The sequence below is a fragment of the Apostichopus japonicus genome, chromosome 11 (assembly GCF_037975245.1).
Source record: "Apostichopus japonicus isolate 1M-3 chromosome 11, ASM3797524v1, whole genome shotgun sequence".
Classification (NCBI taxonomy): Eukaryota; Metazoa; Echinodermata; class Holothuroidea; order Aspidochirotida; family Stichopodidae; genus Apostichopus; species Apostichopus japonicus.
In genome coordinates this window covers 23,583,298-23,606,957 of record NC_092571.1, presented here as the reverse complement: position 1 = coordinate 23,606,957, position 23,660 = coordinate 23,583,298, and the positions used below count along the sequence as shown (strand labels likewise).

Here is a 23,660-nt window from a genome sequence, read left to right as displayed (position 1 = left end):
TTATAGATATCCTGTAAGACGCCCTCTTATCGGCTAAGTTGAGTCATGATTATTTTTGGGAAAAGGTGTGAAATAATTTTACTGCAGTTTTCTGGAATATGATGTTTCGTTATTCGTATAGCAACGTGACCCAGCACATTTACTGAGCTTTCGTTTCGGACAAACGTAGTCCCCCGGCCCGGGCACCCCCCCCCCCTTACACAGTAGCGGAGCTAGGGGTATTGGTCAGGAGGGGCGAGAATGGTCTGTAGGGGCGCTTTCGACACTATCTAAGCGGAGCGCCACCACAGGTTGGCGCGTAGCGTACAGAAATCTTTTGAGTAAAGATACTCCCTAGATCGCCGGAAATGACCCTTTCCGGGCCTGGCTAATTTGCAGATAAACGAAGAATAAGGTGTCATCGCCAAATTACACCAACAAAATGTAACAAATGTCAATAGGTAGATGAGAGCGCAATAAAAAAGTCAATGATCGCGAATAAGTAAAATGTGGTAAAGAGCTGAAAAGGGCGCCAGCAGTCCATTTGAGTCCGCCAGGGGGGCATCCGCCCCCCCCCCCCCTGACTGTATGGACGCTCCGCCACTGCCCTTACACACTTACACACTGAGTCCCCCCACCGGCCCGATCCTCTCTTCCGGACGTTTACCAAATAGTACTGGCATGAAAAACACAACAGCTAATGGTCACTAATGCCACTTTTTTTTTATAGATGGAGATCGTACACTGTCATCACGGCATGATCAACCTTGACTACGTGTTTACATGACTTCCGCTTTTACAATTGTTTATGTCATGTGCACCTTGTGATGTGAACCTTGTTTCAATGAAACCCACTAAACAGCTGCAGCATAGCCTAGGCTGCGAATATTACTGTTATACGAAAAGCGTAGTTTAGGCGACCGCGGCCCATCGCTACAACTTACAAATACAACTGGCTGGGCCAGTGCAAAGGGGAAATGGACGATTCCCAATCGTCACAACCGGCAACATTTGAAGATCTTGGAATTCCTTCAAGCGAGAGAGAAAATTCACAGCCTGTTAACACAGTACTTGGTCAGGTAGCCTCAATGAAACTGAAATTATCGTTACTGTAACATGGTTAGGCTAAAGTTAGGCAGTGGCCTACTGTTAGTGATAGTGTTACTCTTAAAATACTAGTCTTACTAATCTTATGAGTAAATGTCTGGAGATCTCGTACGTTAGTTACTTTGATTTGACTGGTAACATTACCTGCTTATTAGCAACAAATTATTGAGCCCTAGGCCACAACATATTTTGATAGAGAATTAAAGATACTCCATTTTGAAGAGTACAGATACAAAGATAGGTCTAGGCAAACGAGAGGGGGCTATAGCGCTTTCGAGGGCTAAATCTCTTCGGAAACGACTAAGTCTGTGATCACTGAGAAGTTTCCGCCCCCCACAAGAAGACGCAACATCCTTTCGCTCCCAAATTCATGCAACATGAAGAGGGTGTACATACGAAATTTATCATTTATTATTTGTGGGATGTTGTCATGGTAAATTATGTATTCATAACTCTCTCTTTTGTCTGTTAGCGTGGAAAATGGAACAGTCTGATGAAGTTGCACAAAAATAAGATGCTTCAATGCCAACTTTTTATGACTATTGTATAGCTACAGTACAGATACAACACTTGTTAAACCATACAAAGCTGGTCTTACTGTACAACTGACATATGTTCAAAGAAGAATATTGAACTATGTAGCAGTGCATTGTAAATGTTGCAAGTACAGCAATATGGGCTAGGGCATAGTGTAATGAATCCAGTTTGTTATACCTAGAAACATGAAGTGAATCTTGATGTATTTAGGGGAAAAAATACTTTAAGTATACATCACAGGTACCAACTCTCATCCATATTGTGATTCACATTACAGTAGTATCCCATTATTCTACAAGATGGATACACATCTCAGACTTTCTATTTGTGGGATGTTGTCTTGGTAAATTATGTATTCATAACTCTCTCTTTTGTCTGTTAGCGTCGAAAATGGAACAGTCTGACGAAGTTGGAGGTTGCCTTCCTTATTATAGCCATATTGAGTATTATGAGTGCCTTGGGACTGACGGTTGAGCGACTTGTGGACATTGTGTCTGACAGTGACGCGAACTCTGTTGACTTCACTTTTGCAATCGTGCTGCTCATCAATACAGGTGAGTTCAATGAATAACTAAGAATTACTGTAGGTACAGTACTTTACATAAATTACAAGATAGCATTCCATGGCTGTGAAAGATAATTTTAAATAAATCGCTGAATATCATTTTTCAAATTAAAATGCACTAGAAACAAGGAGAGTCAAGACTCCAGGCACTTGTTCCCCAAAATTAACAAAAGATTAATAAAAGTCATTTCGTAGTAGATTTGGGTCACTCAGGTAAGTGACTCCGTAGTGACTCAAATCGACAGAATGCTGCATAGGGACTGCAGATTCAAAAGACTGAGTATTTCCCCAAAAATATTTCTAATCTTGTGATTTGGTTGTCCTGTAACCATGCATCAACCTCAAGAATCTGTGTAAAGAAGAGATGTATGTATGTGTGTATTTTAGATCTCCTGCAAGCAGGAACTCGCGAAGAATCCTCATTGGCTTATCAAAGCCGCAAGCTGACCATAGTCAGTCTCTTAGATTCATATTTAACGTCCATGATTATGAATTGTCAATTGTCAGCAACTCTGACTGTGACTGGACGACATACATTAATCTTGGAGTGACTCGAACCGGGGACCTTATAATTGGAAGGCACCGGCGTTAACCACTGAGCTAGCACTCCACAATAATACAGATAATACACATAGATAATACATAGATAATACACATGACTGCTCATTTTGTGAGTTACTAGTCAGTTAATGTTCAGTATTGAAACTTTTGTGTCCCACAAACATATGTGGAATTTTTCAGTGCAGGGGGACACCTGTTGTTCTTGGTGGAGGTCTGTGTAATGCCACGTGCAGTACAGTAGACTGACCTGTGTTTATCATTCCATAGTGTCATTGTACATAAAAATATTGGTTCAGGATATTTATATATATTTAAGATCAATTTCTGATGAACAAGTAGAAGTCTAATGTCATGAAGTCATCGAAACCTCCATGCATTTAAGCATTCCAGTTCAGAAACATAATTTGCAAAGTAACAAAAATTGGAAAAGCAAAAACTTGAAAACAAAATGTCTTCATAATTTAAAGGCATTAAAGACTTGTCCCAAACCGCATGCGGCCATCTGAAAAAGTTAACTTTCCTTGCTTGCAATTGAAGTTTTGTTCATGTTGCTACAAAATGCAGACAGTACCATAATGAAACGTGATACCTTGTTATCTTTAGCTGGACCTGAGATGTCCATCGCTGTATTGCTTGTACACTGTGCTGTGGGTATTGACTGCAGCTGTATGTACTGACTGTACGCTAGTGTCTAATTACCGATGGTAGCAAACTGTGTGTGTGTGTGTGTATTTTCTGGGATTGATGGTGGTGTCTAACACTTCTGTTACACCTCATTCGAAACTAGGTCAGATTATCTCCATTAGACGTTTCTTTTTGCGTGAGTCTTCACACCCTTTAATGTGTAGCATACCTACTAGACATGTTAAATGTGAACTGCTGTATATATATTGCACAAAATTCCCAACATCTCTTCAAAGTTTCCTTCCGACTATGTAGCTCAAAATATAGTAGACATATATACAGTAACTTCAAGCTTTACCAAAGCTATGAAGAATGTATTTATAAAAAACTTTTAATCTAACTAAGTCTGGCATTTTTTGATTCATTTTCTTTGAACAGGCTTTTGCCTTTTCTACATCGTGAATGGTGTTTTTGGAGAAAGGGCCTTTGAACTGCTGGTTTTTATTGCCGGGGTCCTCACCTTGCTGATTTACTGCATCTTGAACTTTACACAGACAACAAAAAGCACAGATCAGACCTCATGGATTATCAAACTGGTAAGTAGATCTTGTTCACTAGTGGCTGGTTTAAAGGCATTGAAGACTCGCCCCAAACTGTGTGCCGCGCTCTGAAAAGTTAACTTTCCGCTGCTTGCAAATTACGTTTTTTTCTTGTCGCTACAAAATGCAGGCAGTAATGAAACATGATACCTTGTTATCTTTTATCTAGACCTGAGATGTCCACGCTGCTATGTACACTGTGTTGTGGGTATTGACTGTAGCTGTATGTATTGACTGTACACTAGTGTCTAATTACCGACGGTAGCAAGCTTTGTGTATTTTCTGGGATCGATGGTGGTGTCTAACACTTCTGTTACCCATTCAAAACTAGGTCAGATTACCGGCATTAGACGTTTCTTTGTACACGAGTCTTCACACCCTTTAAAGGTAGGAGAGGTCGAAAGTGGGGAATTGGAGAAAGTAAGGGGTATAGCGGGAAGGGGTGATAAGTAACTGGCATAGGCAGGTGAGACTCATGTTTGAACAGGTTTTGTCTTAAAAAGAAATGACCCTGAAAAGTAATCCAAGTATCTTTAGATGCTGTTAGCTCTCTATATTTATTCCTATATATTGAATGGTCCTCATTTTAAACTCAAGTAGCGCAAGACTGTTAACTTTATACCAGGCATAGTTGTTAACAAGTAAAACTTGCCAGTTTTAACAAATGTAGCCAATCACAGGGAAATAGTTTAGATAGTCAACAGTCCTTTAATAAACTAATTTTTGTAGTGAGCCTGCTTTTGTTTTGACATAGTGAGCCTGCTTTGATTTTTACACAGTGAGCCTGCTTGTTTTTACATAGTGAGCTGGTTTTTGTTTTTACACAGTGAGTCTGCCTATTTATTACATAGTGAACAGCCATGAAGCAACAGCCAATTGTAGACCAAGACAAAAATAAAGCCTCTCTTTTCTTTTGTGAAGCTTCCTAGTTTGTCATACTGACAAAGTGATACCTTAAACTTCACCGTGTAGAGCTATGGAAGGTTAACAGTTGAAATGCAATCTGTGGGGACAAATATAAAATCGGCTGGGTTTGTGAGGGGTCATTAACAGCTGTGCTTGGTTGGGGTGCAGCATTGCTGGTCATTGGTACCCCTCTGACTGGTGACCTTAAAAAATTTGTTTCCTTTTCACTGCTTTTTAACCGATTTAAAAAGTGGCATTATGTTGTTGTGCATAATTCAAGGAGGAAGTGATTTCTGGGATGGTCTGCCTGTCCGTACATTTCCTTAACTTTCATAACTAGCGAATGGAAACCAATTTCAGATGAAGTGCAGTAAAACACAAGTTTCCTAATTACTGAAAGTGAAGGCATTCACACGTTATGAATTATTGTAAAGCAAAATAGAAACTAAAATGAGCTTTGGAAACACTCGAGTTTGCATGTAGTACATTTTTGTGTCGCTGACCTAAAAAAAAAAATAAAAAAAAAAATAAAAAAATAAAAAAAAACCCTATTTGGATGATTTGAATGCAAATAAGTTTACAAGGTTTTGAAAGAGCAAAAAAATCATTGGTCACAAGCAGGATTATTTAAAAAAAAAATGCCCTCTTTTCCTGACTATAAATCTTTGTCTTCATCAAAATGAGCTAACCAGCCCTAAATTGATCCCTGGTTAGACTACATATATCGCTGACGAGAGTGCCAGTCAGAAACCACAGCATCTTGGGATACTTTGTAACATAAGCGACATCCCAAGTATCATTGATACAGCCTACAATGTACTAGGAGCTTTAGGGATATCAAAAGAAATTCTCCTCTGTTTGTCAGACAGCGGATACTTTGTGACATTTCATTGATAGGTTGAGTGGAGTCTTTTACCAGTGTTTGTATGACTAGTGATACAGTTTAATCAAGTCTGTGTTTATCTCTGTGAAAGATAAGGTTTACTCAGTCATAACAACGCTACAACAATGTGGGATACATTAGTTGATACAGTTGAGCATAAGACAGGTAGATTGCAGGTCATTGTTTTCAAGTAAAGTCTGTTAAAAAGATCACCCATGTCCTCCACATCCCCCCCACAAACAAAAATAATGCAGTGTTGGTGTGTATTGTATTTGCCAATTTAACTTCTTAGAGCATCGTGCAGTATTTTGTCAGTCAGGCAGATCTGAGAAACTGGTTGTTTGGTTAATTAAACCTGGTGTTAGAATGTACACTTTAGGCCTACATATATCAGTAATATATACTGCAGACTGTACATTATGTAAGTATACTGAAGAATGTATACTTTACATTATGTAAGTATACTGAAGAATGTATACTGTACTTTGCGTAAGTATTATGAAAAATGAATATTATATTGTAAGTATATACTGAAGAAGTATGCTAAGCCATACTGAAGAATGTATATACTACATAGTAAGTATACTGCAGAATGTACACTGCACATCACGTAAGTATACCGAAGATTGTATATACTTTACGTTACGTAAGTATACTGAAGCATGTATACTACATAGTAAGTATACCTAAGAAACTATGCTACATAGTAAGTATACTGAAACATGTATACTACATAGTAAGTATACTGAAGAGTCTATGCTACATAGTAAGTATACTGAAGCATGTATACTAAATAGTTAGTATACTGAAGCATGTATGTATTACATAGTAAGTATACTGAAGCATGTTTACTTCATAGTAAGTATACTGAAGCATGTATGTACTACATAGTACTTAACTATACTGAAGCATGAATGCTACATGTATGTATAGTAAGTATACTGAAGCATGAATGCTACCTGTACATAGCAAGTATATTGATGCATGTATGCACTACATTGTAAGTATACTGAAGCATGTATACTACATAGTAAGTATACTGAAACATTTATACTACTGTACATAGTAAGTATACTGATGCATGTATACTACATAGTAAGTATACTGAAGCATACATACTACGTATATTAAAGAATCTATAAGTGCATAGTACTGAAGAATGTATACTATGTAGTAAGTATACAGAAGAATCTATACTAAGTAGTCAGTATAGTGAAGAAAGTATTCATTGCAAACTGTACATATTATTTAAATATACTGCATATAGTATATACTCTGTACATATGTACGTTCTGTAAGTAGATCGAGTCACCTGCTTTGTATGACTGTTTGTCATAATTTATGCTGAATATAGTTTTCCCTATCCTTATTCAGGTCAGGCTGATATTGGTGGGCATCTTTGGTCCTGTTGATATCGTCTTGGGCTTACTAATAGCCAAGCAGTACTACCAGTCGGGCAATCTAATATTCCGAACGGTCGGGGCTAATCTTGTTCTTCAAAGTGAGTAGTAGTACTCGATGGGAGATCTCGATTCAAATTGCTCATACTTTGTAATCTTTCTTTGAAAAGTGCTATCTTTCTTTCTTTCTTTCTTTGGATGCGAGAGCCGGAAACCCTGTTCGCCCTGACAACAGGTCCTACTGTACTATTACATTATTAGATTTGACAGTCAGAAAAGGTTCTTCACTTGAGGTGAATTGGGTTGTCGTACTCGCTACTAAAATATCAGTTTTGTGTGACAATGTCCGATAATTCATATTAAATTTAATATTGGGTTTAGTGTGCTTCTCTCTCACCTCAAAACATGGACTTTCCCATTTTCCTGGTGTTCACAAAAGGAAGTATATTGTGGACTACCACTGCACCCTTTGAATATAATACTTGAAGGAATAATGGCAACTGCTGGCATATTGCTCAACTAAAACTCCAGGAAGATATTAAATTATGTCTGAACAGCACAGATGCCATCATATTACCCAGTACAATTTTACTTACCACCGATGATCTTACATGTATCATGGTGATATGAGTAAAGATATTGGGGCTTTCTCTGGTCATAGTATAGTTGTAACAATACCATAAGGCTCTCTCCTTTCCCTCCCATCCCCTCCCCCCTTTCACCTACCCTTCTTCTTTAAATTTATTTCAGAGTAGACCCTTTCATTTCCTCAATGTATTAGGAAAATGAGAACAGGAAGAAACGTTACTTTGTGTGTATTCATTTTGTCTCCTGTAGGATTATACAGAAATATGAACCTCTGCGAAAGCCTGCTCAAATTTGATTTACAACTCCAGGTACGTATAAATCTCTTGAGTCTGATCTCCTGAACTGTCCTGTAGAAGAAAAAAAAGGGTGTGGGGGAAATAAAAAATAAATAAAATAAAAAAATGTTATTGCCTTTCAAATTGCTATTCAAACATGGGGAACAATTTTGTGCACATGATAACCACATGTGTGAGAGTATTTATAAGGTTTTATGAGAGATGAAAAACTTCATAAACCTTTAAAACTGCTAATTACAAAAATGTGAACACAAACTTAAATTCCCTGTATGCAATATGGTACAGTCCTAAGGATCATGCATATTCAATTCTCCAACTTTATCCATGCTAGGAAATGTTCTTATTTGTGAATGAGATATACGGTATGCATAGGATATGTGTTGTTCTGTCGTTCACATCCTTACAATATAGTATGATTGATCTGCGATCACAATACGGTGCTTTTATCTCTGTATTTGCCAGATTACGTTGGTGGTTCTTATCCTGAAGGACGGTAAAAGCCTTGAAACGCTGGAGATTCTGGTCCTATCAATCGGGATTCCTTTTAGTATCATCTATGCATTGTTGGGTTGGTTAGCTGTAAGTTTGTATCAAGTTACAAATTAATATTATTAATATTATTCTGTTTTTGAGTTGAAATGTTCAAAAAGACAAATTTCTGTTGAAATCTCTGCTCTGTTTGATTCCTGCTTTGTATTGCATGATACTATAATATGTCCCATGGATTAATAATATACAAATTAATATTAGTGGCTTCTTACTGGTACCCATAGGGAGGACTTTAGAAGTAATGAGGTATTACCTGCGCAGCATAGGAAATGTACTTCTGAGGTCACTGGGTTTATTCCTTTCCTCTTTCAAGAAAGTGTTTTGTGTTGAATTTCTGAATGTTTTTCTAGAAGAAACGTAGTAATTTTTCATTGCTTCAAAGTCACGCAATTCACATGCTCAATACACATGTATTGTATCATGAGGCAATGTAATACAATGTGTAAACCTATCCGTCTGTCCGTCCGGCTGTCCGTCCAATTCGATGTACCATTGCCTGACAGATCAACATTTCCAGTTCACACATTTGAATACCAAAAGTGAACTTGAAGCAAACAGGGATGATGTGGTCTTTTAAAGAAACAACCTTTCTTTTCTTTCTTCTTCCCAGCTACGGATTGAAAGTAAAGTGTGCTCTATTATTTTCTTACTTGCAAGTTTGGCTGAGCCTGCATACATTATTTACAAAATAGTCAATGTGAGTATAACAGCTTGTAAAAAAATTATCCAGAAAACTGTTTTTGGGTCCTTGCTTTTTGCAAAGCAAGGAACCTATGCGTTCAACTTGGCGTGTATGTGTGTGTGTGTGTGTATGTGACGCTTGGCTTGTGTACACGATATCTCAATAAGGAAATGATGTATCATGATCAAACTTGGTGGGTGGATAGCCCATAGTAAGAGGAAGATCCCTATTGTTTTTGGTGCCGGCAAAGGTCACCAAAGGCCAGTTAGATGCCGAAAACCAATATATTAAAAACAGCAATAACTCCCATTGACAGGGTTCGACATGGTTGATATTTTGAGAGTAGTTGTGAATGGGGTAAGGGATCATTTCAAACATAATGGTAAAGGGATCGAAGGTCACCAAAGGTCAATTTATGGTAAAAAACTAGTATTTTTGCGATAACTTGATAACGAAACGTCCGTTAGGGTTGGGAGTTGCTTTAATGTAATCCAATTGTCGACCCGCATCTGGGTGACCCTTGACCTCAATTTGACCTCTGGTGGCCTTTTCGTGTTTTGGGGATTTTTACAGTTTGGATGCTATTTTCAGATGTTAAAGGTACCTTCTGATCATAAATGTCAATGGGTTGACCCCCGTGTGACCTTCGTGTACGAAGTTATACGAGGTCAAAGTTAATTTTCAGACATTTAATGCAATAACTCCCAGTTCCAAGGTGTGATATGGTTGATATTTTTGGACAAGTTGCAAATGGTATCGGGGAATATTTTCAAACTTTTAAACGGTCATGTGATCCGAGGTCACCAAAGGTCAATTAATGTTAAAAACTAGTATTTTGGGGGGAGAAAATGGGCAAAGATAAAAATTTGTGAATTTGTATAGTTTGATGCACTATTTAGGTCTCACCGATCAAAAATGTCATTAAGTTGACCCAAGGTGACCTTTGTATGTTAAGTTATATAAGGTCAAAGTTAATCTTCAGACATTTAGTGTAATAACTCCCAGTGCCAAGGTGTTACATGGTTGATATTTTGGGACAAGTTGCAAATGGTATAGAGGAATATTTTCAAACTTAACGTTATGTGATCCAAGGTCATCAAAGGTCAATTAATGGTAAAAAACTAGTATTTTTGCGATAACTTGATAACGAAATGTCCGTTAGGGTTGGGAGTTGCTTTAATGTAATCCAATTGTCGACCTGCATCTGGGTAACCCTTGACCTCAATTTGACCTCTTGTGACCTTTTCGTGTTTTGGGGATTTTTACAGTTTGGATGCTATTTTCAGATGTTAAAGGTACCTTCTGATCATAAATGTCAATAGGTTGACCCCCGGATGAGCTTTGTGTGGGAAGTTATAGGAGGTCAAAGTTAATTTTCAGACATTTAATGCAATAACTCCCAATGCCAAGTGTGACAAGGTTGATTTTTTTTGGACAAGTTGCGAATGGTATTGGGGAATATTTTCAAACTTAGCGGTCATGTGATCCAAGGTTACCAAAGGTCAGCTAATTTAAAAAAAACTTGTATTTTGGGGGGAGAAAATGGGCAAAGAAGAAATGTTTGAATTTTTACAGTTTTGATGCTCTATTTAGGTCTCGCCGATCAAAAAATGTCAGTTGGTTGACATCCGGGTGACCTTTGTGTGTGAAGTTATGTATACAAGTTCAAAGTTAATTTTTAGACATTTAATGCAATGAAATCCCAATGCCAAGGTGTGACACGGTTGATATTTTGGGACAAGTTGTGAATGGGGTGGTGGAACATTTTCAAACTCAAAGGTCATGTCATCTGAGGTCACCAATGTTATCATATCTGCTGACCCGCTTGTAGGTGACCTTATATTTCTTACATTTTCGACGCCATATTTAGATCTCAAAAGTGCCTTTTGATCAAAATCCGATCACATTTTGTGATCACAAAAGTGTTGGCTATAGTGTTGGTTACTTTATGGGTACATGTAGGACCACAATTACTTGGACTATTTGAGCCCAATCTTGCTTGATAATATTATGTGTATTGTCATATACCCCAAGCAAGGAACCACAGTGACCTTGGGCTCTTGTTATAAATATTTTAGGTTTGATGAGAAATGTCTTTGGCTAGACATTACTTTTGCTCTATTTTAAACCATGTTTTAATATTTCTTCCTCACTTTGTCTTTATTTTTTAACATTCATGAATTAAAATATGGGTTGGAGAGTCATCCTATTAATTAATATTTCCTACCCTGTTGTGTGCCAAGTTTGTAGTTGGTCACTTCCAAAAGTCCAAATTCCTGGCAAAGAAATTGTTAGTAACTAATTAAACAAGCAAACTCCTCAGGACTTATCTGGAGGTCAGAGACATGATTTCGTAGGGGAAAGTTTATTTAACTTTTGCAACTCTTGACAGAGATGGTCAGTTTTGAAAATAATCTTGTGGAAGCTATGTCACAAATGTTTAGGAAATGTTATTTAATCAACAAACAGCAAATTAAAACAAAAAAAAACGTTTTCATCCACAAGATATTATTAAGCTTGGGAATGAGCACAGGAGTCTGTTAGAGTATCTGTTTCGAATTTTTTTTTTTTTGGACAAACTGATAATTTCTATTGCTCTTTCAAAGCAGTGAAGGTTTTTTGAAAGTTTCAACAACAGGCATATCTAGCTATGCATATTTCAGTTTGCTATCATTACTGCTTCATACTAGGTAAGCAAGAATTGGTCGGAGGAGGACCTGCTGATACAGATGACAATAATTGTGGCTTCTTGGGCGGGGCTCGGTGTTCGCATTCTTCTCAGCGTAGCTTTCTTCAGGTCGTTCAAGAATTTTGGAAAAGGATTAAAAGACAAAGGTAAGGATTACATTTAAATGATTGTCTCTCAGTTTGAACTTCATATACATCAATCAAAGAAGTATTTTGGAATATGGAAATGATTTAATGCATAATTGTGTTTTAAGAGGTGAGAGGGGTGGGGGGGGGGGTGGAAAAGATATTAATTTTCCACTAGGCAAGAAACCTTTAATTTCCAGCTAATTTGCCCACTCCCTGCTCTTCAGTTTGGGGTTAAAAATTTGCAAAAAATTTCTACTTGGCAATATCCTTCCAGCTGGAGCTGGAAAATTAAAGCTGGCATGTAAAGTGAGTCAAACCTCACAACAGTCATGTTGTTAAATTACTTCAGGAAATGATGGCTGTGTTGTATAGAGCATTGTGGTCAAGTGGTTAAGGCAATGGACTGGTGATCTAAGGATTGCAGGTTCGGGTTCTATCATTACATGGTGTCCTTGACTCCTCAGGCAAGGCATGTTATTTCCATCCCCTCTCCTCACCCAGATGTAAAAAAAAGGGGACTTGTGAGGTAACTGGTAAATATATTTGAATGTGCCTTTCTCTGGCTGCACCTATGGGAAGTCCCCCAGGGGACCTGTGCACTGTAGTGCCCAAGGAGAGATTGTTTGAGTTGTGCACACTTTAGTGTGTGGGTGTGACATGCTACCAATGACCAGGGGTTAAGTTGCAACCTTCAACTTATTTAACTTAACTAATAGAAAAGTTTTTAGAATCTCTTGATTGGCAAATTATCTGATTTGAAGCATTTTTGGGGAGGTTAATGAAATGGAATAATCCTCCTTTGATTTTCTGTAAAACTTGTCCAGCATGTCAAAGGTGCATTGATGGATGTGTTTTTTGCATTGCAAATACAGTTTTCACCTTTTGGTATGGGCATCATTCTTTTTCCTACAAAGGTAGGCAGCAGCAAATTTCTTCATCTTGCAATTAGCAGGACTAAGTCCACTGGGTTCTCTCTTAATAACTTCTTTCGTACGGAAATGCCCACAGTTATCTGCAGTTTACCTTATTATACAGTTATTGACAAGAGTGGCTTCAGCATTTTTTTATATGCAAAATAGGGTTTTTGGATGTGGATATATACAATTCTAATAAAAGTGTGAAGGGGTCAGCCTAGGTGATGCTTTTGTTTGAGAAAGAAATAGTAAAGACCATCTTTCCAAAGCTGTTTAAGTAATGTCTTGACTAATTAACTAATTTAACGTGCAAGTCAGTAAATTGTATCATTGTTTCTCCTTCATATTTTTGTATGTATTTTTTGTATTTTATTTGTATTTCATGTATTTTTTATGTATTTTATTTGTATTTCATGTATTTTTTGTATTTTATTTGTATTTCATGTATTTTTTATGTATTTTATTTGTATTTCATGTATTTTTATGTATTTTATTTGTATTTCATGTATTTTTTGTATTTTATTTGTATTTCATGTATTTTTTATGTATTTTATTTGTATTTCATGTATTTTTTGTATTTTATTTGTATTTCATGTATTTTTTATGTATTTTATTTGTATTTCATGTATTTTTTATGTATTTTATTTGTATTTCATGTATTTTTTATGTATTTTATTTGTATTTCATGTATTTTTTGTATTTTATTTGTATTTCATGTATTTTTTATGTATTTTATTTGTATTTCATGTATTTTTTATGTATTTTATTTGTATTTCATGTATTTTTGTATTTTATTTGTATTTCATGTATTTTTTATGTATTTTATTTGTATTTCATGTATTTTTTATGTATTTATTTTCATGCGCAGTCTATGGGGAAAAGCAGAACCCCAGGCGAGCAGTACCCAGGGAAACCAGCTCATATCAGACCCTAGAGTGAAACCGCCATCCCTTCATCACGAAAGAGGGAAATTTCTGGAAATATGGCAAAAACATGGCATGTTGGAAGTATATGGTGACCTGTATTACCACTTTGACAACCAGAGACAATGGTTCCTACCAAGGTAGTTGATTCTATTGATAGTCGTATCACAAAACAGGTTATTATACCTCCATAACTAAGTTATGAGTGTCTGGTGATAATTTTTAATCGACATTGCATAACAAGTTATTTTATGTAAGCCTGCTGTAATTTTTTCGGAGGGCTGGTTGTTTGCAAACACTACGTAGCTCCCCAGGGTTAAACGTTGACTTAGGTTTTGATGATTTGCGCATGTGTAGTTGAAACTCCTAAGTTTGAACAGGCCTGTGCACATACAGTAGTGAACTTTGTAGAATTTAGCGAGAGATATGCACTCTGTGGTATGGGGATTTTTGAAAAGTTTCTTGTGACTGCAAGGTCAAAGCATGTAGCTACTATGGTGTGTTGGTGAGTAGAGAAGTAAAAGGGTGGTTGAAAAAGGGCTGCGTGATGGAAATTGGTTAAAAGGGCAGGGCCGGCAAAAAGGGGGCGGATGGGCCGCCCCTGTAAAATAGCGAAGCTGGGGCACTGAGCCATCTGTCCTATATATTGTATAGAATATTTACAAAGTATCGGCAGTGATACGATTGCATCTGTACAACTACACTAATAAAGTAGGTCATACCATAAACGCAAAATTTGGTGTTCAATTGCGACACAAGCTTTGCTTTCCCGTGATGCAGAAAATTTTGTTACGTCCCTGGGTCAAACTTTTTCCTCTAGTGACATTATTGAGTGAAGTAGTGTGATAATGGTAGGGAGAGTGAGTGGGGGTGAGTGGAGTGATTGGGTAAGGTATGTTCATCTCTCACGCCCTTTTCCTGGAAGACCACCCTAATAAACCTTTCTTTTCTATGACAAAATTCCGTTTTCATGAGGATTTTACTCCCTTCTTCTTTCCCTGATGCCTGTCGTGGTAATTACTGTATTGAACGGTGGCTGTTGGATAGACTCATTACTTCGTTTTCAAATTGTTATTGCCAATTCAAGGGGGATTTCAAACTATTTGCATTCAAAAGTATAAAAATCACATATAATCAAGTCAAACTTTTGAGTCAATGGCAGAACGGTGATCTTAATTAAAAAAAAAACTTTATTAAGTCAAAATTGTGGTGTTTAAGTTAGTAATGATCCATTTGTCTGTTCAGATATATTTAGTTGAATTCTCATTCCACCTCTGTTCTTGCATGTTTCATCTTTCACTGTTTCTGTACGTCGTTATACATATTGCAAGCCACTTCAAAATTAAGAATTCACAAAACTAGGAAACTTTTGGAATCTTATTCCGGGTAAATGCTGTTCAATGTCAGCCAGAGTGTAAATTAAATGTATGATAAATACACAAAAGTTATATGATTTAATATTAAGTGAGTTAATATTAAATAAACAAATATTATTAAATACACAAATATTTTTCAAAGCAGAAAGCAATTTATCAATCTCGTCTTACTAGTGCTATGGAAAGGTTGCCTGGGTTTAATATCTAATTAACCCATAACTAGTATGCTTACAGTACTAAATCAAGTTATGGTAGTGACTGACCTCAACTGTGTTTTATGCTAAGGGGCAAACCTTCAACAAATTATGTTGATTTTCTATCATTTTGGAAAATGGATAACTGTTAGTAATTGCAAAAGCACTTGTTTTTAGCATTTTCTGAAATTTGTTTTTTTTTTCTTCCTTTTTTTCTGTTTTCGTAGATTCGAACCATCCATAGGTTGACTAAATTTGGTTTAATCACAATAAACATGTAATAAAAAAATTCCTTTTATTTACTATGGTCAAGTTTTATTTTTACAAAATACCGATTAATGTGACTGAATGGTTTGTTTTCGAACATCGTGTAATATTACACATATTACATTGCATCATGGGCCGTGAAAGAAGCAATGTGAATTACAAAGTTAATTTTTTTTTTTCAGTGCAGTCATTCACTAGAATTACAAGATCACATATCAACACACTCCGTTACAGTATTCAGTCACTGATTTGTTTACATCACATTGCTTCCCTGTGATGTATAATGCAGGTATGAGCTTTTTCCGCGAATTCGTGGAATAGCCGTGATTTTTTCTCAACCTCGGGGACAAAAAATATTATCCTAACACACTGTAGCATACGCAAACTGGAGCCTATACCGCAATTTTGGCAAAGTTCCGTGATTTTTTAACCCCAGGCTCATCCCTGACAATGTCACGTGGTGACAGCTCCCTGGTTATGTAAAGTATCCCCTGAAATATATATCACAGAGGCTTGGCTTCCATCTTTCATCGCCATATCACAAAATATTGCTCGAATCGGCCATTCTAATCTCAAATGTAGTTCTTTGTAAATATAGTAGATCTTTGATATATTCTAATAATCAATGCACATCGCTTCAATATTACCAATAACCAAGAAAATAAGGTGAAGTATTCTGAAAAGCAAGCTCTCTTATGGGACTTTTTGCCCTTGACTTGAATTGGTTTACTTCCTTTAACGCAGTTTCTATATCCTTTCTTGTTTTGGGCGGACAATCATTTCTCTAGAATCCAAAACAAAGCCCAAAGAAGTTAACTTGTGATTTGGTTTGAACACCGATTTTCTCTGGGTGTATGACAAATCCCAATCTTTTGAAAAAGTATGCTGATACCAAATTCAATATTGTATCCTCCAACATAACTTAAACCCAGTAGATAAGAAAACTTTGCAATCTACCAACAGTGAAATGTTCTACTTGTTCATTAAGTGATGTTATTAAATCCAGATGATAACATACCCCACCTGAGCTTAATTTGGTAGTGTTGTATTGCATTTTGTCGTTTCGAGACGCCTGTTTGCATTGGCGATGGCCTAAAAAAGGGCTTATATCGGTCGAATGGACGTCCCCTATCTTTTCCTATACAATAAGCAGCGTGGGCCGAATTACCTCACCCTCTCATAGATGAGGTAGCTAACATGCTCATTCTGTTAGCCTCAGTGCTATCACAGACTTGGACTTCCCCTCCCACCCCCCCCCCCCCATTCCTCCTTCCAATCCCAACCATGAAAATTGGCTCAACATTCTAATGACCAGAATTGATAAAAGGCTAGAAATGAGTTGCTGCTATAATTGTCTTTCAAAAGGAGAGTAACTTTTCATTTTATTTCAAGTAAGCTCATTCTCGCCAAAAATCGACTCAAAATTATTTGTAAAACAAATTCAGAATATCAGCACGGTGTCATGATTATAGTCACTCTGATCTTAATTTGTTTTCATTTTCTATCTTTTTATGGGTTATAATGCTTTATTAAACACCACCGAGTTGTACTATATATTAGATTGTATCGGAAAAAGTTTTATTAATTTGTTGAAATTTATTAAATTGTAAAAATCCTAAGTTCGAGAATTTTACATATTAAGTTGTAGATAGTGATGATTTATTTGAGATATTTTATGACTGTATGTTAATGTGATCTAATTTTGTTGTTCAAAATTATCTTTAAAATTTCACTTTAATCGGTTTCCTTTGTTATTACGTGCATTATATATTTCATTGATTCCAAAAGGTCGTCCAAATTTGTAAAGCATTATATGTAATGGCTTTAAACGAATGATATGGATACAGTGCATGTCACATAAAGAAAGAAAACGCAACCTCAACAAATATCCTACGGTTTGTGTCCTTGTCTTTCGTTGGTTTTCCCTCATTTTAAAAGCATCTTTTCAACTATTTCATATAAGGCAGGGGTGGGCAACCTTTTTGAATGAATTGGCCAGATATAAGGGGTGAAAAAATGATTGGGCGGCACCTAACCAACGACCTGCTGCTGTTGATTCCGATTCCCGATTGACCTTTGATTCCGAGGACTTTCAAGCAATAGGTGTGTGTACTCTATCTGTATTCACAAAAGCATAATGTCAATACAGTACAGTTGATAATTAATAGGCCTACCTGACAGCATCATTAGTGCCGATAAATTCTAAGCAGCTAGCTCGTTTTTTGTGATGATGTCAAATATATTGTTTTCTTTTTCTTTTTCTTGAGACATCTCACGGGCCGCAAAAAAAAATCACTGGCGGGCCGCATGTGGCTCGCATGCCGGTGGTTGCCCACCCCTGATCTAAGGGATAGTCTTGGGCTGTTGCATTGCAAACAATGAGAGTGACAAGAGTGTGAACGATTGCTGTTTTCTACTGTGCAAAGAAGAAAAAACGTAGGTAAAGTACTTTGGAGCAAGCGAGGAATATTACCCGACGCAATTGCAGAGTTCACATCTTACAGTGTTGACTACTTTGTGTACACTTGTGAATGAAAGGGGGGGTGGTTGTGTGTGGGGGGGGGCAGGTTAGAAAAGGTTATCAGCAACAGAAGTTAAAGACCATAGTGAATTCATTCGGAACAAGGACATGTTTTATTGGCATGTTATATGAATCAAGTATTTAAAACCGACACTGAGATGGCAAAAATGTCAAAGACTAATTATATACAGTGTCACCATCCGACGAGTCCCCGACCGCCCCTACCTCCACCGCTTGTCATTATGCTTACTGCCAACACCTGTTAATGTTAATCGATATTTTACAACCGTGGTCCTCGTAACTTCTAAACGACATTCTTGGAATTAGGCTGGGAGTCGGTAGTCTCTTTCTCAGGCGCTTGTTTCATTTCCACGGGTTGCGAATTCCTGGGAATAGAAGCGGAAACATTTCTGAAGAGCACTTTCTTCGTTTTTTGTTTCAAATTTGAATTCAATCACTTTTCAAACGGTTAGGCTAACCTTCACACGACATAAAAATATGTCCGGTTACGTACAAGTTGGTTTACTAAAATCAAGCCAAATTAGTTACACAAATTAATAAGAAATTAACACCAAAGGAAATATACAAATAGAACGACAAGATCAGACAAAGGTGAACGCCTTCGTTAATTTGATGACGTCACTCACTCTCGGTGATGCCACGTTGACTCTCAGTGAGTGACGTCACGACGGACTCGTCATCGAGAGAGAGTTGTAAAGGGTCACTTCAGGTTTGGGTTGAGTCGAATCGAGTCATTACCGAGAGATTTTACTATTATCTCTATGGGGAAAATCCAAACTTGCAAGTCACATTAGTTGATAATTTAGTGACTCGAGTCATGACTGCTGACAACGCTGTATTGAGTCACTTCAGTTTAAGGTAAAGTCGAGTCATTACCGAGTTATTTTACTGAGGACTCGAATCGAGTCACCGACTCGAGTCACTGTATTATCTCTATGGGGAAAATCCAAAACTTCATGTGAGTCACATCACATTTGAAATTTAGTGACTCGAGTCATGAAAAGATTACATAACAATTGAGAAATTTCAGCAAGTGACCCATCAAAAGTGCAATCCAGCAGGGCAAAACTCCAGCTATTCGCTATCAAATTTACCATGAAACCATGAAATTTTGAACTTTTGTTTTCATAAAGTATACCTTACCTGTACAAAGCCTTAGTATCCTGTATGGTGTTAGGAAGGGGTTTTCCCTTCGTTTCTGGCATGACGAGACAGAATATTCCAGCAAGTATTGAGCATGCGCCAAAGACGAGGACTGGTAGATTGGGCCAGACATTCTCAAGGAGGAGGATGATAGGTGCGGTAATGGACCCGACTCGTGAGATCATGGAAAAGAAACCCATACCACTGCTCCTGTGTGTTTTAGTGTGTGTAAAATGTTGAAAAGTTGTCAGTAGTTGGCATCATGGAAAACACAAAATACCATCAAATATATATATAAAGTATTAATTATGTAATTAAAGAGAGCAATTACCTCACATCATTTCCATACAAAGTGAGATATGTCACCATAAGTCATGTGACGTCAGCATGACGTAAGTTAGCCTAAACCAGAGCGAAATGTGAGCTAGTAAATTAAGGTTAATCTAATTTACGGTTTTAAGATCAGCTTAACTTGTCCTTCGTTTTATTGACATAGTAATAACTATCACATAATATTTGCATACATAAACCATGTCCAAACTTGAAAAGTCCCCCAAAAATTCTATAGCGCGGAAACGCGTTATGCGTCATTAGCCAAAGTGCTGTCCACACGTAGCGCAACAAACCTGCGTACAGAACTTTGGTCATTGTCGCGTACTTACCTTATTGTTGTAGGTAGTAGCTCTGAGCCCCAGTTGTACACAACGGAGAATGAGATAGTAATGAAAAACTTCCCCGACATAGCAACCAAAGCCCGCCATATTCCAAGTGCTGCGATTAAAACATTTTTTTCTTATCATGAAGGGAAGTTCGAAAAAGGTATGCACAATCAACAAAGATATACTAGCACTTGTTCTTGACTATAACAACTTTATAAATATTCATGAGATTTATGCGTATACCTATCGCTTACACTATTTACCGCGTTAAAATTGCTAGAAATTGCTAAAAAATAGTGATATAAATTTTCTCGTGGAGATTATGGCCATCCATATTAATGCAAGACGTTTGACGAAATTAAAATTAAATCCGAGGATATAAATGGAAAAAAAAATCAGCAACATTATTTGAGATTTGTAGTAAAATGTTTGCTGAACGTTGATTTACCATTAATTGACACTCTGACATATTTGCCGGACCAATACTGATGGCTGTTATACAAATATTTGGCTACACTATGAACAATCATAAAATAGAGTAATAGAATTATGTTTTCATTATTTTTAACATTGAATATCACTGAGAATTAATTGGCATAGTGAGCTTCGCAACTGAGTACTGGTTTTATGTACACGAACTGGTACTCAGATGATACTCGTACTCATGTCGTCGGGTACTACGGTATTCGATTTAAAAATAGGCTTGACTCGTGTGAGTACATTTTTAGCGGTATAGATAATACGAAAACATTTATCATTATACCGGTAAATTATAATGTGACATCATCTAATATTTAAAAATAATTTAACCAACTGTTTTTATGTTGTTGTTGTTGCTGTTGTTGTTGTGTTCGCATCTTTCAAAAGTTAGAATCAAGAGAAATTGTATGAATAAATATGCCATCGAAAGTACTCGAAGCGGTTTCTCGAATACGACTCGAGTACATACTCGTTAAGAATAGGCATAGGCGTAGGAGCCTAATTTGATGGGGGGGGGGGGGGCTGTAACGACTTGCCCGAAAAATATAACCAAAATTTTTCGCGCGCTCTGCGCACGTTCAACATGTTAATGTCCATATCATATAGGCATTCATTGGTTAATACATCACATGCCAATAACATACAATCATTTTTCCGCGTTATTACCCTTCCATATTGGTTATAATTATAGGGAAAGTCGTTACAATAATAATGATAATAATAATATTAGTTTAACCATCGAAAAACACATTGCAAATCATTCTTCTTTCAGTAGGTGCCTTTAAAAATTCTCAGCATATTACCCGAATTTTCACCCCCAAAAATGGTTGGAGGCTGCAGCCCCCCAGCCCGTGCCTAGCTCCTAAGCCTATGTCCCCAAGTATACTCTATTTAATTATTTGAGTTTATAGCACTAAAGGTATTAATACAATGTGATATTTCAAATTCTAAAATTGCTCTAAACTTTTAAGATTATACTTTGTTTCGATAGCTAATCCAGATTTAAATATTCTGCTTTAAAAAGGCTAAATTATTAGAATATCCCCTTTAATGCTCAGTGCTTGCCGAACTGGCATATTGTTAGTCCATTACGTTATATATTCTAATACATCAAGCAAAATATGTTTTTTTTTTTATTGACATCATGCAAACAAAATAGTTTACTCTTAGTCGACATTCAACACCAATTGTCCTTGTCGAATGTTAATACACATGGTACACATGGCATTGATGCAATACTTGTTATAGTGTTTCTCGTATTGAGTTGTGTGTTGCATCTAAGGAACAGACGCAATGGTCTGTGTATTTGAGTAGGTAATCCAGCCGTTTTAACCGATATAACTGATATTTTTAAAGGGACATTCTCCAAAACAAATGTATATTTAGTATGGATGTACAGCCTGGACTGATGGGCAATGGGTTCATTAACGGTCTGCAAACATATCACAAGTTTATGCTTAGACAGATAATATGACCTTGTTCTATAAATCCCTCATTCAAAGTATTTTGATGTAGGCATACAACATAATTTTTTTACTTTGCCTATGGTACAAGAACCGATGTGAAGATGCTTGAGCAATCTAGGAGAGTTGCTCAGCGGGAATCGGTGCTCACTTACCTTCGTTAGAGTGCTTGTATCATGAGAGGGTCTGCAATAAATTGAAACATATCATGCAAGACCCAACACACCCTTTTTTGAGCACTATACGTTTACAACCGCTCTACACTCTAAAAAATAAACGGGTAGTTCTACACTGTTGTCAGGTATTTTAACACATGGATTGTTATTAAACACTGGAAAAGTGTATAATAAACATCCACAATGTAGTTATACCATCACAAAGTGTAAACATAACCATTGCCTTGGCCATTACCCGATTAACGTGTACATATACCCCGAGGTAAAGCCGGTTTGTGTATTTCTGATCTTTGTGGGTAAATTTACATACTGTGCGTGTAATAAGACACAATGATTTATGTACATTTACACATTTACAGTGCTTATTTTACACTCACTTTTCAAAAAAGTACCCTTTTTAACCAATAGGGTAATTTTACCCACATAACATGTACTTTGCACGAATAATGTATACCTTAGTAACAAGGTGTAAAATAACCCTTCTTAGTATGTTGTTTTAAATCAAAAAGGGTATAACACCAACAACACTTATTTTGAAGTATCGTAAGAGGGTAGAATCACACAAGATAAGAGCTATTTATACACTTCATGTGGTTGTGTTTGTTCTATACACTTGTGATTAGTTTAAAATGCCACCCTGGGGGAATAATCACCCAGTATTTATGTACTGAAGTATAAATTTACTCGTTCATGGGTTAATATATATCACTACCAGTATTTTCGGGTCTTAGCCCGTCATTATTTGTATGCACCCTATAGTACCCTACATGTACATTTTGGAACACAGAGCTGCCCCGGCGACTATAAGCCCAATTTCTAAAGTCCCAACAACCAATGCAAATTACTGTCAAAAGGAATTGGGGCGACAATAGGCCAGCTGTTTAGCTTGACATTTATTTATTAATAGCCTATATCGTGTTATAAATATACGGCAAACTGTACAGATATATGGAGTATCCCCGAATTTCCCCGTGGAAATGTCTGCATGGTTATTAGTAAAATAATAACTGTTTCTTATGTGGGGGTGAGAGGATATGAATGGAGTCGTAGGATAGGCCTATATGAAGTTTCGTGAAAGTTTAATAAGGCAAGACTAACTAATACAGTCAAAATAGCAAATGATCCTGAGGTAATGAACAGATAAGGAGCGGCGCCCAACCTATAAATACCAACACCTGATTAAGGGGTGCAGACAATTATCTATAAGATCTACATAGGTCTAACCATGGGCGCGTATGAGACGGGGTGAAGGTTTGCAACCCATCGATCAGAAGGTACCCTTTTCTTCAGACCAGCCGCTCTTTTTCGAGCATGCTAGCTTGTGTTGCGTCAGACCAACCCCCCCCCCCCCCTCAACGAAGGTAGTCCCGTACGCTTATGTACATAACAAAACAACGGAAAGTATATAAGCTACTGCGATCATTTTCTCG

General features: G+C 36.9%; 2 protein-coding genes across 2 annotated transcripts in view; one reads left to right on the top strand and one right to left on the bottom strand.

Annotated features, from left to right (window-relative positions):
* Positions 1 to 803: 803 nt before the first annotated feature.
* Positions 804 to 17,653, top strand: LOC139975644 (uncharacterized). Its single transcript, XM_071983725.1, has 9 exons — positions 804 to 1,058; positions 2,006 to 2,177; positions 3,812 to 3,969; positions 7,136 to 7,262; positions 7,999 to 8,057; positions 8,508 to 8,624; positions 9,205 to 9,291; positions 11,967 to 12,111; positions 13,876 to 17,653. Exons 1-9 carry the CDS (start codon positions 957 to 959, stop codon positions 13,944 to 13,946), a joined length of 1,038 nt encoding a protein of 345 aa, XP_071839826.1. The 5' UTR covers positions 804 to 956; the 3' UTR covers positions 13,947 to 17,653.
* Positions 16,867 to 23,660, bottom strand: part of LOC139975642 (solute carrier family 22 member 6-B-like) — a 30,915-nt gene continuing 24,121 nt past the window's right edge. The window contains exons 9-11 of the mRNA XM_071983722.1: positions 20,115 to 20,223; positions 19,453 to 19,662; positions 16,867 to 18,674 (exon numbers count right to left, since the gene is read on the bottom strand). Of these exons, the coding sequence (XP_071839823.1) occupies positions 18,593 to 18,674; positions 19,453 to 19,662; positions 20,115 to 20,223 (401 nt within the window). The 3' untranslated portion in view covers positions 16,867 to 18,592. The remainder of the gene's footprint in view (positions 18,675 to 19,452; positions 19,663 to 20,114; positions 20,224 to 23,660) is intronic.